The sequence below is a fragment of the Hevea brasiliensis genome, unplaced genomic scaffold (assembly GCF_030052815.1).
Source record: "Hevea brasiliensis isolate MT/VB/25A 57/8 unplaced genomic scaffold, ASM3005281v1 Scaf330, whole genome shotgun sequence".
NCBI classification, from domain to species: domain Eukaryota; kingdom Viridiplantae; phylum Streptophyta; class Magnoliopsida; order Malpighiales; family Euphorbiaceae; genus Hevea; species Hevea brasiliensis.
Window position 1 is genome coordinate 4,763 of NW_026614841.1, and position 18,424 is coordinate 23,186.

General features: G+C 39.1%; 1 protein-coding gene across 1 annotated transcript; it reads left to right on the forward strand.

Annotated features, from left to right (window-relative positions):
• Positions 1–16,651: 16,651 nt before the first annotated feature.
• LOC131177098 (uncharacterized) lies at positions 16,652–18,034 on the forward strand. The gene is made up of 2 exons (XM_058142083.1): positions 16,652–16,803; positions 17,725–18,034. The coding sequence occupies exons 1-2, from the start codon at positions 16,652–16,654 to the stop codon at positions 18,032–18,034; spliced, it is 462 nt and encodes a 153-aa protein (XP_057998066.1).
• Positions 18,035–18,424: the final 390 nt, after the last annotated feature.

Consider the following 18,424-nt stretch of genomic DNA (forward strand, 5'->3'; position numbering starts at 1 on the left):
AATTCAAAAAGGAGAATAAAGTTAAGACAATAAGGAACAATTTCTATGAAGAAAACTTAGCTAAATTCTAACAGCAACATGACCAATGGAACAGTGCAACATAGGACACCAAAACTAAAAATTTACAAATTTGCTTAAAAGACTTAAAATTTGAGTAAACAATCAAAACCAACAAATTTAGTAACCAAAATGTGGTATGTGGGTGAAATTGGAATGCCCATACCTATTAAGCCTTAGAAAGTCAACAAATTGACTTAAATAGTGTAGTGAATAATAACTCTGAAATACAAATTTTAAAGAACGTCAATTTTAGCATATTTAAGCTAAGTAAAAGTAAATTTGAATTTATTTTTGGATTTATGATAAGTTATGATAATGAAATACTGTTAAACTGTGTGTTTCAGTTGAAAAGAATACTGGGAAAGAACCCGAGGGATCGAGTCAAGGCCAAGAGGTGACTCATATAAGGTTTGTGTACAACATAGAATTTCTGTAAATTTTCTTCTGCACATCGTTTTGAATGAATTGAAATATTGAATTGTGATATCATTGTCTTGAAATGTTTATTATGCTTTTAATTTAAATTGTTGAAAGTTTAATTGTATATATTCGTGAAATAATTTTTGGGACTCTAGAGAAGAGTCATTGAGATTTTTATGGCATTAGAATGCCAAGAAAAGGCTTAAAAAATTTTTTCAATCGATACAGACAATTTAGTCTGTTAAGCCAAACGGAGGGCATTTTGGTCATTTCGTCTTCAAAGATGATTTTTGGCCGACTTGTCCAATTAAGTAAATAATTATTATGATCTAAAATATGAATAAATATTACTAAAAATTAAATTGAAAATGAGTAGAAAAGAAAATGAAAGAAAATAGGAAATATGACATCATATGATGTCATTAGTTAGGTTTCCACCAATCACAACTCAACAAGCCAATTAAAAGGAGATAAATTAGACAAAATTGACAAACAATCTGCATCTTCAACCTTTGGGCAGCCAAAAAAAATGTAGAGAGAGAGAGAGAGAGAGAGGAAAGAAAACTACATGGAAGCTTGATCAAGCTTGAGCTAACCCACCAAATCACCTCCAAACCCTAATTTCTCTTCATGAAAATTTGTCCCTACCACTAGAGCAAGCATTGGACAGCAATTTGAAGAGGAAAAAGAAAAGTTTTGGCAAGCTTGGGAGTAGCTCCAACAAGGTTAGTGCCTATACTCACTTCCATATCTTTTAATCTTTGTTAGGAAGACAAATTAAATGAGAATTTATTGTAAAAATTGAACAAAACAATTATATTGAAGTGTGTATGAAAATTTACAGCCATGGGAGAAGGATGAGATTTGTTGATTTGTATGACTTAAATTGTTTAGAAGTAGTTTTTTCATGAGATAACTTGAGTTAGATGTTGAACTATGTGTGTTGGATGTGTTAGATGACATGAAAAGCATGAAATGGACACTTTGGAATTAGGGTTTGTGAAAAAAATTAGAGTTTTGCTTATGAAATGGTATATTAACCTTGTAATGGTCAATTAGTGACCATTTGAATTTGTGTGAGGAGGAATTGAAGTGAGTAAGGATAATGGAGTTGAGTTTAGGCATGCTGCCCTTGGTGACCTGTAGGACTGGTTGTGAGTCCAGCAGGTTTGGGCAGCCATAAATGGAGTTGTATAGGTTCAATTGGTGCAAGGACAATTGGACATGAAACTAGACACATAATGTCACAACTTTGATGAAGGAACCCTACCCAGAAAACCAAACCAAGTTGACCTAAAAATTACCCTAATCCAGGTGACCAACATGCTATTCTTGGAAAATGACCAAATGAACAGTATTTGTTCAAATGGTCATAACTCACTGTAGAAAAGTTCAATTGATCTAAACTTTTGCCAGCAGAAATCTGAGACATAGCCCTACAACTTTTATGAAAAACACAAATCCAAATTCTGACCATAACCTAGTCAAATTGCCAACCAAACTTAGGTCACAAAATCTAGTAGAACCAAATTGCCCAAAAATTCTGGGTACAACTCAATCCGGCCAGTTATGGTAAAATAACTATAACTTGAGTTACAAAAGTCCAAATGGAGTGATTCAAAAAAATAAATGTAACTAGACACAATAAGAAACAACTTTCATGAAGACAATTTTATTAAATTCCTACTGTACAAATGACCAATGAAACAGTAAACCTAGGGTATAAAATCTAAAACTTTTGAATAACATAAGATACGCTTTAAAATGGTATTGGAAATCAATAACAACAAAAATAAAATGCAAAATGTGGTATCTTGGAGAACTTAGATTCAATAAATTTATTATGTATTAAAAAGTCAACAATTTGAGTGAATAGTAATGTGAATAGTAGTACAAAGACACAAAGTGAGAACTAAATTGGTAGAGGAAATTAAGGTATAAAATTTGGAATCCATGAAATGTTCATGGATTACTTGGAATAGAAATAGTAATTTACCTAAATGACTTAATGACCATTTAAGTTATGTGAATATATAATTAAGATTTGTATTCCCTTTACTAGTAGGTCTAATAAAACATGAGTGATACCACTTGAATATGAAATGAAATTTACCTAGATAGATTGTTGAGACTTATACTCCCAACACCAATGGAGTTCATAATATATTAGCAATACAACTTGAAGTATGAAATGTACTGTACATGAATAGATTGTTGAATGAATAAATGTGATAAAAATGTCATTTGGGATTTAGGTTCCCATCAAGGGAGAAAGGAAAGATGTTTTGAATGTGAATTGTAATTAGTATGAATAATATGATGAATGTATAAATTATGAAATTTGCCATGAAATAATGAAGTCATAAACACAATATATTAATATTTAATGATATTAGGTGCCATTGTATAGCCTAGACATGTGTATCAGATTGGATAGATTGGCATGCCAATAGGGTATTGTTTTAGCAGTACTGCGAAAGGCTTTATGCCTGCATTCATGGCTTTATGCCGCACTCATGGCTTTATGCCCGCATTCATGGCTTTTATGCCCGATTATGTGTTATCATGGCTTTTTAGCCATGCGATTGCATCGTGGTTGGCGTTCTGCGTCCCATGGTATGATGGCCGAGGCACCATGGTGTCGGTGCCAGCGTTATCGATTTAGTCGACTGTCATAGGTTACTTGAGCAATCTAATTTATTAAAATAAGTTATGAATATTAGCAATTAAAAATGCTAGAAAGTAAATAAATGAGAAGAAGTTCTGAAATAAATTAGATTAGCTCCAAAAATTTGTTCCTTAGAATGATTTGAAGTAAATTAATGTAGTTCTAAAAATTTTAAATATTACGAAATGATTGTAAACAACTTAGAAAGTATCAAGGAAGTGATAAGAAGACTAGTGGAAGAATTATAACTTAAATAACATTACAAATGTGACTTTCATAAGAATATAAGTATAAGTATAGATTTTAGATTTATTTGTACATTATATAAATGATTATTGTAAACTTATGAAAGAAGTGATTCTAGAGAGCAACATAAATAACGAAATATATATTGTATAGAAAATTTCATATGAACCCAGTAAAATTTTTTAGTATAGAAAATATGTTCCAATTATTTTTTATTTGTATACATTATTTCTTTTTATATTATTGCACCACTAAGCAGCAATGCTTAGCGTGATGGATTTGTTTCCTCGCGCAGGTACTGAAGTTAAAGCCCAGCGAATCCTAAACAGAGATTTTGGGGTTCTGATCTATAGAGTGTTCAAGGTTGTCACCTCCTCAGCAATGCATGTAGATAAGGCCCATATAGATTATATTATGTATTTTGTATATTATAATTAGTTATTATTTGTAATATAAACTATGAATTGTATGTTGAAATATAGATTATGGAACTGTAATTAATTTGTAGATCATGTAAATTATGAATTTATGTAATCAGTCTGTAAATCATGTAAATTAATGAAACATGAGAATTTATATATATAAATTGTACATGAATGGAACTGAATATGAAATTGAGATATATGAATAAGATGTGAATTATGAGATGGTTATGAGAATAATTGATGAGATTTTTATTGTAAAATATTATTGCAAATTTTAAGCAGGTGAATAGTGAAGTACGCCAACTGATAATAAAATAGGAGGAACTCTGCTGGTTTCTCCGTCTAAAAATAATTGATATTAAAATATAGCGAGATCAAATTATTAAAGGAATAGAGTAAGATAAGATAGGGTGCTCCGGCATCGAATGTAGCACATCTCGCTCGGCTACACTGTAGTTGGGTGAGGGGTGTCACAAGAGTTCTTACCCAAATTCTCTTAGCTTAAATCCAAATTAAAATATCGCAACTTCAATATTCGAATTAACCCCCAACAAAAATTCATTACACAATACCTATTCCTTTGAAGGTCATCTCATGTACTCATGTTCTTGGGCAACCCTAAATAGTAAAATATCAAATATTCCTTTTATCCGTATAAAGGATTAACATCGTCATTCCAACCCCCTAATTATCATTTTTAATTTATAAAGAGCATAACATTAAATCTGCTTACCCTCGTTGAGGGACGAGGTGGGGTGCCTAATACCTTCCCCACCCGTGTACGAACCCCGAACCTAGAATCTCTGTTTTCAAAGTGGATTTTAATTTTCAAAAAATGGTTTTCTTTAATCAACTTGGCAACTCCACTGGGGACTTTTTTTCACCTTAACCCTAGTTTAGAGGTCCAAAAGCATATTTAATTTTATGCTTATGTAAATTAAAACCATAATTGGGGGATTTAATCAATAAAATTCGAAAGTCTTGATATATCGATCGTTATTATTCTTTATAACCATTTTTCTTACTTTGATTGTCTTATTTTTTACAGCAATTTTTGTCTAAAACTCTCCCCATACAGGGAAGAGGTAAATATATCCCTTCACACACTGACTACTTACACAATGTCCTCACACACTTCAATCCTATACCCAGGCTTTCTTACCTTTTTAGGAAATAGGAGGGAGTCATGTAGCAGTACCCGTGGGTTTTACCTCGTTAGTATCCATGAAGACTTTTGCTCAGATCGGAACTCTTTCCATCTCCTGTGATACCCGTGGAATTCTCCCGTTAGTATCAGTGGTGGAATGAGGCTCTACTGTTTACAGTAGGGACGATTTGGGGACCTGTGGCTTTAGAAAATTAGACCTTGAGCTAAACTATCACATTAGTTGAAAGCCGTAGCAAACTACCTCGTAAGATAGAACTATCTAATCAGGTAGTACTTACTCGGTATTAGGACTCTCCCTATTTTAGGACAAAAGGGACATACTTGCTTTCACCTTACTCTGTTTATATTGTTAAATTTTTCTTAAATAACATTAGGATAATTTTGAATCATACTGTCAGCATGATCTAAACACCTTCCTACTTTGATAGGTGTATAGATATTGCCACGCTAGCAGTATATTTCAAAATTACCTGAATTTATTCTGGTGACCTACTTTCTACAAGAAATCAACATTGCTCCAAGCACAGCACACCCGATCGAGCAAGCAGTTCAACCAAAAGAGTATACTTAATAAGGTCGAGCAAAGAAGATAATGGAAGACCAAGAATGTCACGACCCAACCTATGGGCCGGACCGGCACTAGGACCTGGGCCAGCCTAAAGCCCCCGAGGCCTATAGTAAGCCTAACTATTCCTCAACCCAACTCTAAGGCCCATTTGGGCCCAATTTCAAGAATTCAACCGGACAGAGTCCGGCCATAAAATGGACCTTTCAACGGGGAGTTTTTGACTCATCCGACCTGTAAACACAATATATAATCAATTGGGAAGCTCAGCTCACCCTCCACATACTCAAATATCACAAAAATAAATGGGAGCTCAGCTCCCTCATCCAGTCCAGCATGGTAATTATATTACAGACCCAAATCAAATAAATATTTCTAACACATGCGGAAATTCTAGGAGTTAATAGAATTATACAAATAATAATAAACGACCTGCGAAGAAGAAAAGCAGGTTAACCAAAACAAATATCCTCCTGTAGCTTGTAAAAATAATGAACATGAGTGAGCATTCAACTCAGAGAGTAAAATATCAATTTTAATCATAATCTCTATAGCTATCTAAAGCTAATGCACTCTGTGAAGTGAAATGCAACATCGTCAATATTTTCACATCATAACAGCAAAAAGGTAATTTGGAGTACTCATACACCCGATAATGTCAAACAATACATATATGGGAGTTGATCCCCTATACAGCCCTCTTAACCCAAACTGTGCCAGCGAAGAACTCAAGCTCAGACTTTCGCTTAATAAACCAAATCGGGGTCCCAGCGAAGAACTCAAGCCGTGTCGACCCCGAAGGACCGGGTCCCAGCGAAGATCTTAAGCTGTGTCTACCCGTCCTGTCTATAGCCAATACCACATCACACGCACGCCTTGCGCCATACGCTGCTGCTCCAAATTACCACAACAACATCCATGGTACTTTAACAGTTATGAATGCAACATAAAACGTGCCTAGAGTTTAACCACATAGATATATACATATAAGTGATGCATGGGCATGCTTGAACATATAATAATATCGAAAATACAATTAAAATTAATATTTTACTCAGACTCAACCGAAGTCACTGTGGCGGCTAGGTGGAGGAGGAAGGTTGTCCTGGCTCACCTGATAATTTTATTACAATCATTTAATAAATTTGACTCAATACAAACTAAAAAAAAGACCAAATATATCCTAAGTTGTGCTGAAAATCCGGCAGAGTCTCCCCTATACCTAAAACCTACCCAACCTGCAAAAGGGCTTAAAACACACTTCTATATCCACAAACCATACACCCACAACTCAATCACATCACACAGCTCCTCCTGGGCCCATCCAAACAGTCATCAATCACAATATGTAAAATTACAGTTTAGTCCTTATAATTGACCCTTTTTACAAAAACTACCCAAATAAGCTCTAAAAATTCTAAAACTTTGCCCCGCGGTCCTTAGTAATATTACTAAGCTAATGCAAAAGGAATTATAATTTTCTGAGCTACCACAAATATTTTATGAATTTTTAATCCAATTCAAGCACTAAAAAATTATGAAAAAGTGAGGTTCGGGTTTACCTATGTCGATTCTGACTTCGGGGACGTACTCGGGACGTCTGACAATGGTGGGGTAGCCAAAATCTCAATCCAATTTCAAGACTTTTTCGGTAGCCGGTCTGTCTGGCCAGAATTTCACAAACCCGGCAACCGTCGAATTTCTGTGAATTGAAAGTACCTATACAAAGCCCACAACACGGGAGTTAGTATATAATTTTTACGAAATTTTCTAAGCTCATTTAATGCTCGAAAAAATACTACGAAATTTCATGACACCCATCGAAAAACGGTGTCGAAAAATTTTAAAATTTATATTGCCGCGAAGCTCTCGACTAGTGGATCGCTCTGGTACTCTCGGTTTTCTCGTGGGGTTCACGGTTTATGAGAAATCTAGCCCAAAAGTCGAAATGGGTTAAAACTTCCCAGACAAAAATTGAGTAAACCGCTCGATGGATTTTGGTGTTCTTGGTGTCTATGGAAAGCTCTCGAGGTGTAGATGGTGTTTGACACAAGACCCAGCCCAATCGATGGCTGAATCGGCCGGATTTTGGCCGGGAAGTTGAAGCAGCGCGTGCGCTCAGGTGGGTCTACGTGCGCATTTTCCGGCCGCCTGGAGCGTCGACCGACCGTGGGGAGGCACTGGGGCGGTGCGCCGGCAAGGTGGGGAAGGCTGGGTGGCGACAGCGCGGCTTAGGGAGGAGGGAGGAGAGAGAAAACGGGAGAGAGAGGAAGAGGGACAGGACGCACGGGGAAGGGAAGAAGAAGAAAAGAAAAGGCCGGTCCGATTCGATCGGTTTGATTCGGTCCGGTTCGATTCGATCTGTCCGATTCAGGATACAAAATTTTGAATTTTTACTTTGCCTTGGGACCGAAAACGAGGTCCAAAAATTCAGAAAAAAATTCTAAAAAACTCAAAAAAATTTGTGGAGTGCAAATATATTTTTAGTTTTGCCACGTGGTCTTTAAATTAATTTTTAAAAATCATCAAAGTTTTATATTTTCGGAAAACCAAACTCGATTTCGAAAATTCGAAAAATTTCAAATAATTTCCTAAAATTTAAATAATTTAAAATATTATTATTTACTCATAAAATAATAAATTTAAAATTTGGGGTGTTATATTCTTCCCCCCTTACAGAAAATTCGTCTTCGAATTTTTTACACAAGGCAGAATAAAGTACAGAATTACCATTGAATAGATAAGGGTACTTGCTACGCATGTCCCACTCTGACTCCCAAGTGCACTCTTCCACTGACTGACTCCTTCACAAAACCTTAACCATAGGGATCTGTTTTGATCTTAGTTGCCTCACTTGGTAGTCCACTATGGCTACAAGTTACTCCTCAAACGTCAGGTTTTTTTTCAACTCTACTACATCTGGCTGTAGCACATGAGAAGGATCAGGTATATATTTCCTGAGCATGGAGATGTGAAATACAGAATGAACATGAGAAATGTTGGGTGGTAACTCGAACCGGTAGGTAACTGCTCCAACCCTATCAGTAACCTCAAAAGGTCCAATATATCGAAGTGCCAACTTGCCCTTCTTTCCAAATCTCATGACTCCCTTCATCGGAGAAACCTTCAGGAATACGTAGTCGCCTACTGCAAACTCCACATCCCTCAAATCGAGATGCATAATTCTTACGCTTCTTTGAAAGCTATTTTCGATCGTTCCACGATTAAAGGAACCATCTCTGAAGTGTACTGCACTAGGTCTACATCATGCAACTTCGCTTCTCCCATTTCCGTCTAACACAGAGGAGACCTACACTTTCTGCCATACAATGCCTCATAGGGTGCCATCCCTATGCTGGAGTGATAACTGTTGTTGTAGGCAAACTCCACCAAAGGTAGCTGATCATCCCATTGACCTCCAAAATCCAAAACACTCATGCGAAGCATGTCTTCGAGTGTTTGGATTGTCCTTTCGGACTATCCGTCTGTTTGAGGGTGGAAAGCGGTACTAAAGTTCAACTGCGTGCCAAGTGCCTCCTGCAACTTTCTCCAAAACCGAGAAGTGAACTAGGGCCCTCTGTCAGATATTATGAAAGTAGGAACTCCATGCAATCTGATGATTTCTCGAATATAGAGTCGGGCGTACTGTGCAACAGAATATGTGATCTTCACAATCAAGAAATGAGCTGATTTAGTTAGGCGATCTACAATTACCCATATCGAATGATATCCTCGCTTGGTTCGAGGCAACCCAGTCACAAAATCAATAATAATCATTTTCCACTGCCATTCTGGGATAGGGAGCTCTTGCAGCTTCCTTGATGGCCTCTAGTGTTCAAACTTCACCTTCTGACAAGTCAAGCACTTGGACACGAAGTCTGCTATGTCTCTCTTCATGCCATTCCACCAATAGCTATCTTTCACATCATGGTACATCTTGGTGGAGCTTGGGTGGACATTGTACAGTGTATAGTGTGCCTCTTGCATGATTTCATTTCTGAGATTGTTCACATCGGGCACACATATCTTGGAACCTTGCATAAGGGCTCCATCATTGGCAAATCCAAACTCACCACCTTCACCCTGCTGTACTCTTTCTATGATTTTCATCAGTTGTTGGTCTCTGTGCTGGGAAACTCTAACTCTGTCTCGCAGGTCTGGTCTCACAGAAAAATGAGCTAACAATACCCCCTCATCTGAAAGATCTAAGATCAGACCTTGATCCATCAACTCATGTACTTCCTGAATCAACGGTCTCTTCTTCGCTGATATGTGCGCCAAGCTGCCAGAAGATTTTCTGCTCAAAGCATCTGCTACTACATTGGCCTTTCTAGGGTGGTACTGGATGGTACAATCATTATCCTTCAGAAGCTCCATCCATCTCCTCTGTCTCAAGTTTAAATCCCTCTGTTGGAAGATGTACTTCAAACTCTTGTGGTCGGTGTATATCTCGCACACTTCACCATACAGGTAGTGTCTCCAAATCTTTAGTGCAAAGACTACAGCCGCCATTTCCAAATCATGAGTGGGGTAGTTCTGCTTATGCCTCTTCAGCTGCCTTGAAGTATAAGCCACTACTTTTCCATTCTGCATCAAAACACACCCTAAGCCAACTCTGGAGGCGTCACAGTACACGGTATATCCTTCACTACTCATCAGTAGTGTCAACACAGGGGTGGTGGTTAGACACTCCTTAAGCTTTTGGAAACTCTCCTCACAATCATCTGTCCAAATGAATGGAACATTCTTCCGAGTTAACTTAGTTAAGGGAGTTGCTATCCTGGAAAAATCCTGCACGAAACACCTGTAGTAGCCAGCTAGGCCCAGAAAACTTCACACCTCAGTGATTGTTGTAGGCCTAAGCCAATCAGTTACAGCCTCAATTTTCTTGGGATCCACTTGAATGCCTTCACTAGAAACCACGTGTCCCAGATTGCCTCCCACGGCCGGCCGATGCTCAGGCGGCGGAAGCGTGGTGAAGACCCACCTACGCGCGCCGCTGCTTGACTTTCCGGTGAAATCCAGTGATTTGGCCACCAATTGGGCTAGGTCTTGTGTCAAACACCATCAACACCTTGAGAGCTTTCCATAGACACCAAGAACACCAAAATCAATCGAGCGGTTTGCCCAATTTTTGTCCGAGAAGTTTTAACCCATTTCGACTTTTGGGCTAGATTTCTCACAAACCGTGAACCCCACGAGAAAACCGAGAGTACCAGAGAGCCACTCGTCGAGAGCTTCGCGGCAATATAAATTTCAAAATTTTTTGATCTGTTTTTGGTGGGTCCCATGAAACTTCGTAATATTTTTTCGAGCATTAAATGAGCTTAGAAAATTTTGTAAAGATTATATACTAACCCCCATGTTGTGGGCTTCATGTAGGTACCTTCAATTCGCGGAAATTTGACGGTTGCCTGGTTTGTGAAATTCCGGCTAGACAGACCAGCTACTGAAAAAGTCTTGGAATTGGATCGAGATTTTGGCTACCCCACCATTGTCAGATGTCCCGAGCACGTCCCTGGAGTTGAAATCGACATAGGTAAACCCGAACCTCACTTTTTCGTAATTTTCTAATGCTTGAATTGGATTAAAAATTCATAAAATACTCGTGGTAGCTCAGAAAATTATAATTCCTTTTGCATTAGCTTAGTAATATTGCTAAGGACCGCGGGGCAAAGTTTTAAAATTTTTAGAGCTTATTTGGGTAGTTTTTGCAAAAATGGTCAATTATAAGGATTAAACTGTAATTTTACATATTGTGATTGATGACTGTTTGGATGGGCCCAGGAGGGGCTGTGTGATGTGATTGAGTTGTGGGTGTATGGTTTGTGAATATAGAAGTGTGTTTTAAGCCTTTTTGCAGGTTGCATAGGTCTTAGGTATAGGGGAGACTCTGCTGGATTTTCAGCACGACTTAGGACATATTTGGTCTTTTTCTTAGTTTGTATTGAGTCAAATTTATTAAATGATTGTAATAAATTGTCAGGTGAGCCGGGACAGCCTTTATCCTCTGCCCAGCTACTACAGTGACTTCGGTTGAGTCTGTGAGTAAAATATTAATTTTAATTGTAATTTCGATATTATTATATGTTCAAGCATGTTTATGCATCACTTATATATATATATATATATATATATATATATATATATATATATATATATATATATATATATATATATATGTAGTTAAACTCTAGGCACGTTTTATGTTACATTCATAACTATTAAAGTGCCATGGATGTTGTTGTGGTAATTTGGAGCAGTGTGCGTGCGTTGGCGTGCGTGTGATGTGGTGTTGGCTATGGACAGGACGGGTAGACACGGCTTGAGATCTTCGCTGGGACCCGGTCCTTCGGGGTAGACACTGCTTGAGTTCTTTACTAGGACCCCGATTTGGTTTATTAAGCAAAAGTCCGAGCTTGAGTTCTTTGCTGGCACAGTTTGGATTAAGAGGGTTGTATAGGGGATCAGCTCCCATATATGTATTATTTGACATTATCGGGTGTGTGAGTGCTCCAAATGACCTTTTTGGTGTTATGATGTGAAAATATTGACGATGTTGCATTTCACTTCACAGGGTGCATTAGCTTTAGATAGCTATAGAGATTATGGTTAAAATTGATATTTTACTCTCTGAGTTGAACGCTCACTCCTATTCATTATTTTCCGACTACAAGAGGATATTTGTTGTGGTTAACTGCTTTTCTTCTTCACGAGTCGTTTATTATTATTTGTAAATTCTATTAACTCCTAGAATTTCCATGTGTTAGAAATATTTATTTGATTTGGAGTGCATAATATAATTACCATGTTGGATTTGGATGAGGAGTGAGCTCCCATTTTATTTTGTGACATTTGAGTATGCTCCCCAATTGATTATATATTGTGTTTACAGGTTGGGTGAGTCAAAAACTCCTCGTTGAAAGGTCCATTTTATGGCCGGACTCTGTTCGGTTGAATTCTTGAAATTGGGCCCAAATGGGCCTTAGAGTTGGGTTGAGGAATAGTTAGGCTTACTACGGGCCTCGGGGGCTTTAGGCTGGCCTAAGTCCTAGTGCCGGTCTGGCCCATAGGTTGGGTCTTGACAAAGAACAAGTGCAGAACCTACAGAGACAAGTTTCAAAATTGGGAGACCAAGTCTCACAGCTGATGAAACTGATGAAGGAGATGTCCCAAAGTAGAGAAACCATTCGACCTACACAAGAACCAAATTTGCCACTACCTCCACCACTTGCAACAACGGTTGATTCCCATCAAGCTTCAACCTCTTTCACCTTCTAGCCTCCTATTCCTGATCCGACAATCACCTTTAATCCAACATTCTCTAGCTGTGAAATTCCTATCTCTTATCACCAAGCTGTCCCGAATGTGGAATTTCATCCTTCAGCACCAATCCCTTCAGTTTTCTCCGCAAACAATTCTCCAACTGGGGGAATAGCTCATGCAGTAGGAGGGGAAAGTAGAGAAAGAGGAAATGAGAAGTTATCTGCTCTGGAAGAAAGATTAAGAGCTATCGAAGGATTAAATATGTACGGCTCAGTCGATGTGTCATCACTGAGATTAGCACCAGATGTGGTTGTCCCACCGAAATTTAAAGTCTCGAAATTTGACAGATACAATGGAAACTCAGACCCGCGCATCCACTTAGCCACTTATATAGCTAAGATGTCCGCTCTCACAGAAGATGACAGACTCTTGATATACTTTTTCCATGAAAGTCTCACAGGGGCAGCCTTACGTTAGTGCATACAATTGGGTAGGAGTAGATTACGCTCCTGGAAAGATTTGGCTGATGCTTTCCTCAAGCAGTACAAGTTCAATTGTGATGTTGCCCCCACAAGAAGAGACCTCCAAAACCTAGTGTAAAGGAAAAAGGAAAGCTTTAAGAAGTGTGCCCAGAGGTGGAGAGAAAAGGCGGCTAAAGTTTATCCTCCGATGACGGATAATGAACTCTGCTCTCTCTTCATTGAAACCTTGAAGGCCCCGTACTTCAATCTAATGATCGAAATTACGTCCAACAGTTTTTCTGACATTATCCAGGCCGGTGAAAGAATTGAAGCTAACCTCAGGTTAGAAAGATTGCAGGAGTTGACTGGAGAAAACTCTGTAAAGAAAACCACTGGTTTTGGAAAGAAGAAAGAAGGTGATGTACACTCTATCACCATGCAAGCCCAACCACCACTCCCCCAAAATAACTTTCAGCCATACCTTCCAACTCAAGGACCAACAATAGCAAACATTCCTCCCCCTTTTTCTAATTATCCTCACCTTCGCCCACAATATCCACTGCAAGTTGCTTACCACCCCAGACCACCTGCTCAACCTGTTCAATTGAGACCATCTGCTCCTCAAACCAACCCAAGACTGCCAAGGAATCCTGATCCACCTCTCCCCCTTCCACTCGATGAAATCTACCAAAACCTACTAGGTATAAATCAGATAGTGCCCATCCTAAAGAACCATCCATCGATGTCTCCCTGTCTGAGGCACTGATTTCACCCATCGCTGAGGGGCAAGAGCTTGATAATTGGGAAGCAGAAGATATCCCCGTGCTTAATCCCTAGTAAAGTACATTTTGTTATCAATACTTGATCATTCTATCCATGGTGACAAGTGTAATGCTGTAAATGGACCCTTTTTCTTATGATTCCAGTATTAATAAATTAATAGCAAACATTCTGTCCATGGTGATGCACACTCTATCACCATGCAAGCCCAACCACCACTCCCCCAAAATAACTTTTAGCCATACCCTCCAACTCAAGGACCAACAATAGCAAACATTCCTCCCCCTTTTTCCAATTATCCTCACCCTCGCCCACAATATCCACCATAGTGCTTACCACCCGGACACTTTGCTCAACCTGTTCAATTGAGACCATCTACTCCTCAAACCAACCCAAGACCGCCAAGGAATCCTGATCTACCTCTCCCTCTTAGTGAAATCTACCAAAACCTACTGGGTATAAATCAGATAGTGCCCATCCTCCTTGACCCGGTTCAGCCACCATATCCAAGGTGGTATGATGCTAATGCCCGATGTGAATATCATGGTGGGGCACTGAGGCATTCAACCGACAATTGTGGAGCTCTTCGGGGAAAGGTACAAGCTCTGATCAGGAATGGATGGCTAAAAATTGAGAGAAATGGCTCTCTTCCCAACGTCACTTCAAACCCATTACCTAATCATGGTGCAGGCAATGGCGTGAATATGATAGAACCTAGGGATGAAAGCGAAGAGCCTCCTAAAGAACCATCCATCGATGTCTCCTTGTCCGAGGCACTGATTTCACACATTGCTAAGGGGCAAGAGCTTGATAATTGGGAAGCAGAAGATATCCCCCTGCTTAATCCCTAGTAAAGTGCATTTTGTTATCAACACTTGATTATTCTATCCATGGTGACAAGTGTAATGCTGTAAATGGACCCTTTTTCTTATGATTGCAGTATTAATAAATTAATAGCGCATTTTGTGTACAATTCTCTTTTCCTTTCTCCATTAAAATCCATTTTTTTAATATATACTCCACTTTCATTTCTCCAGGGCCACTGACCAATCCAGACCTAATAATTCAATTAACTCTGAAATTCCTTATGTTAACTTTGAAACTCCCATAACTACCATTGGTTCAAGTGATTCCGAAGAAGACTCTGTGTAAGAATAGGGTGAAAGAGGTGAACCTTCCCTAGTGCCTTGTGGGGATGAAACACACACCATAAATCTGGGGACTGAGGAAATAAAGAGGGAACTTAAGGTCATGAATAACGAAGAGTTAGAGAGTATGGTCAGTTTGCTCAAGGAATTCATTGATGTATTCTCATGGAGCTATGATGACATGCTGGGATTTGACCGTCAAATAGTAACGCATAAGATCCCTCTGATTCCTGGGACAATTCCAGTGAAACAGAAGTTGAGAAGAATGAACCCCGACACGCTGCTCAAAGTTAGGGATGAAGTCAAAAAGCAGTATGATGCTGGATTCCTAAAAGTGGTCAAATACCCTCAGTGGATAGCTAATGTTGTCCTGGTAAAAAAGAAGGATGGAAGAGTAAGGGTATGTGTTGATTATAGGGATCTTAATAAGGCAAGCTTGAAGGATGATTTCCCTCTCCCACACATAGACGTGCTAGTAGACAATGTTGCAGGATTGGGAAGATGTTCATGTATCGACGGGGCATCAGGGTATAACCAAATCCCCATGGATGAGAAGGACAAAGACAAAACTGCTTTTATCATCCAATGGGGGGTATTCTGCTATCGGGTCATGCCCTTTGGGTTAAAGAATGCCAGAGCTACCTACCAACGCGCCATGGTCACATTATTCCATGACATGATGCATAAGGAAGTAGAAGTATATGTGGATGATATGATCATCAAATCCAGAGGGGTAGAAAGTCACGTACAGGTGTTGAGAAAGGTGTTTGAAAGGCTTAGGAAGTATCAACTGAAGCTGAACCCTCTTAGCATGTTTGGGGCCAGGTCGGGTAAGCTATTGGGATTTATAGTAAGCGAGAAGGGAATAGAAATGGATCCAGATAAAGTTCGAGCCATTCAAGAAATGCCATCCCCAAAGACAGAAAGGGAGGTGCGCAGTTTCTTGGGAAAACTGAACTACATCTCGAGGTTCATCTCCAATCTCACTGCTAAAGCTGAGCCCATTTTTAAACTACTCAAGAAAAATAATACCGCTTAGTGGGATCAAGTTTGTCAAGAGACTTTTAAAAAGATTAAATAGTACTTGTCAAACCCGCCAATATTGGTTCCTTCAGTGATGGGAAGGCCATTGATTCTATATATGACAGTTCAGCAGAGCTCGATGGGTTGTGTTATGGGACAACACGATGACACGGGAAGAAAGGAAAGAGCCATTTACTATTTAAGTAAGAAATTCAATGATTGCGAGTCGAGATACTCATTCCTAGAGAAAACTTGTTGCGCATTGGCATGGACGGAAAATCAACTCAAGCACTACATGTTGAATCATAAAATGTGGCTCATCTCCAGAATGGACCCAATCAAGTATGTATTTGAAAGCCTATTCATGCCATGGAGGATAGCAAAATGGCAGGTCATACTTTCTCAATATGACATTGTCTACATGACCAGAAAGGCAGTGAAAGGAAATGTGATTGCTGATCTCCTAACAGAAAACCCGATCCAGGATTATGAAGCCCTAGATTTTGAATTTCTTGATGAGTATGTTAATGAAGTCAACAGCGATGACAAAGAACCAAATGACGCATGGGAAATGTATTTCGACAGAGCGGTCAATTTGTCCGGCAATGGGATTGGAGCAGTTTTGATATCCCCAGATGGAAAACACTTCCCAATAGCTATCAAGCTAAGGTTCGACTGCACCAACAACGTTGTAGAGTATGAAGCCTGTGTGATGGGTTTACAGGCTGCCATCAAATTGAAGATCATGAAATTAGAGGTGTACGGAGATTCGCCCTTGATCATTTACCAAGTCAAAGGAGAATGGCAAACTAAAGATTCGAAATTGATCCCGTATCAAAAGTATCTCCTAGAATTGATCAAGAAATTAGAAGAGATTTCTTTCACTCACCTCAACTGTGACAAGAACCAATTCGCCGATGCCTTAGCCACTCTAGCTATCATGACTCAAATGGAAGAGGGACAGATAACACAGGAGTTGTAAATCAAAACAAGGAGTGAGCCGGCATACTGCTTCATGATCGAAGAAGAAACAGATGATAAACCCTGGTATCATGACATCCAGGTCTATATCAAAACCAGGGAATACCCTTCCGGGGCAAGTAGAAATGAAAGAAGAATGATCAGGAGATTAGCACTGGGATACTTCCCTAGTGGAGAAATTTTGTACAAAAGGAACTCCAATGGCGAATTGTTGAGGTGCGTGGAAGCAAAAGAAGCAAGGAGGATCCTTTTTGAAACTCATAAGGGGAATTGCGCTACTCACGCCAATGGGCATGTGATGGCCAAGCAAATCATGATACGGGGATACTTCTGGACTACTTTGGAAAAAGACTGCATTGAGTACTTTCGGAAGTGTCATAAATGCCAAATTTATGCTGATCCGATAAATGTCCCGCCTCATCAGCTTTTTAATCTTGTCTCACCTTGGCCTTTTGCAATGTGGGGCATCGACGTAATTGGTCCTATTAATCCCAAGGCATCCAATGGGCACAGGTTCATCCTGGTGGCTATTGACTACTTTTCCAAATGGGTTGAGGTAATGTCATATGCTTATATCATGAAAAATACATTCCTCAAATTTTTCAAGAACAATGTTATCTGCCGACATGGCCTTCCTAGTGAAATTGTCACCGATAATGCTAAGAATTTGAATGGCCCAAAGATCCGAAGTTTATGTGACCAGTACAAAATTTGGCATCTCAATTCATCACCATACCATCCCCAAATGAACATAGCGGTGGAAGCTGCTAATAAAAATCTCAAGAGAATAATCAGGAAGATGACCGTCACTTATAAAGATTAGCATGATATACTTTCATTCGCCCTTCATGCTTATCGGACCTCCGTAAGGGCATCGACTAGGGCAACTCCATACTCATTAGTCTACGAAATGGAAGTTGTTTTACCTATAGAGGTGGAAATTCCCTCCCTGAGAATTCTAAAAGAATCAGGAATTGACGAGTGAGAATGGATCCAATTGAGGTTAGACCAACTGAATCTACTAGATGAGAAAAGACTAGCAACAGTGTGTCATGGGCAATTATGTCAAAGGAGAATGGCAAGAGCATTTAACAAAGGCGTTTGCCCGCGTGAGTTCCAATCGGGAGATCTAGTTTTGAAAAAGATCCTCCCAAATCAAAATGATCCTCGGGGCAAATGGCTACCAACTTATGAGGGACCCTATGTGGTTAAA

Bases quoted from the DNA above. Each gene is read 5' to 3' on its own strand.
- LOC131177098 (XM_058142083.1), top strand. From the start codon at position 16,652: ATGACCAGAAAGGCAGTGAAAGGAAATGTGATTGCTGATCTCCTAACA. The intron at 16,804-17,724 runs GTATTTCGACAG...CAATGGGCACAG, and splicing joins CCAAATGACGCATGGGAAAT to GTTCATCCTGGTGGCTATTG.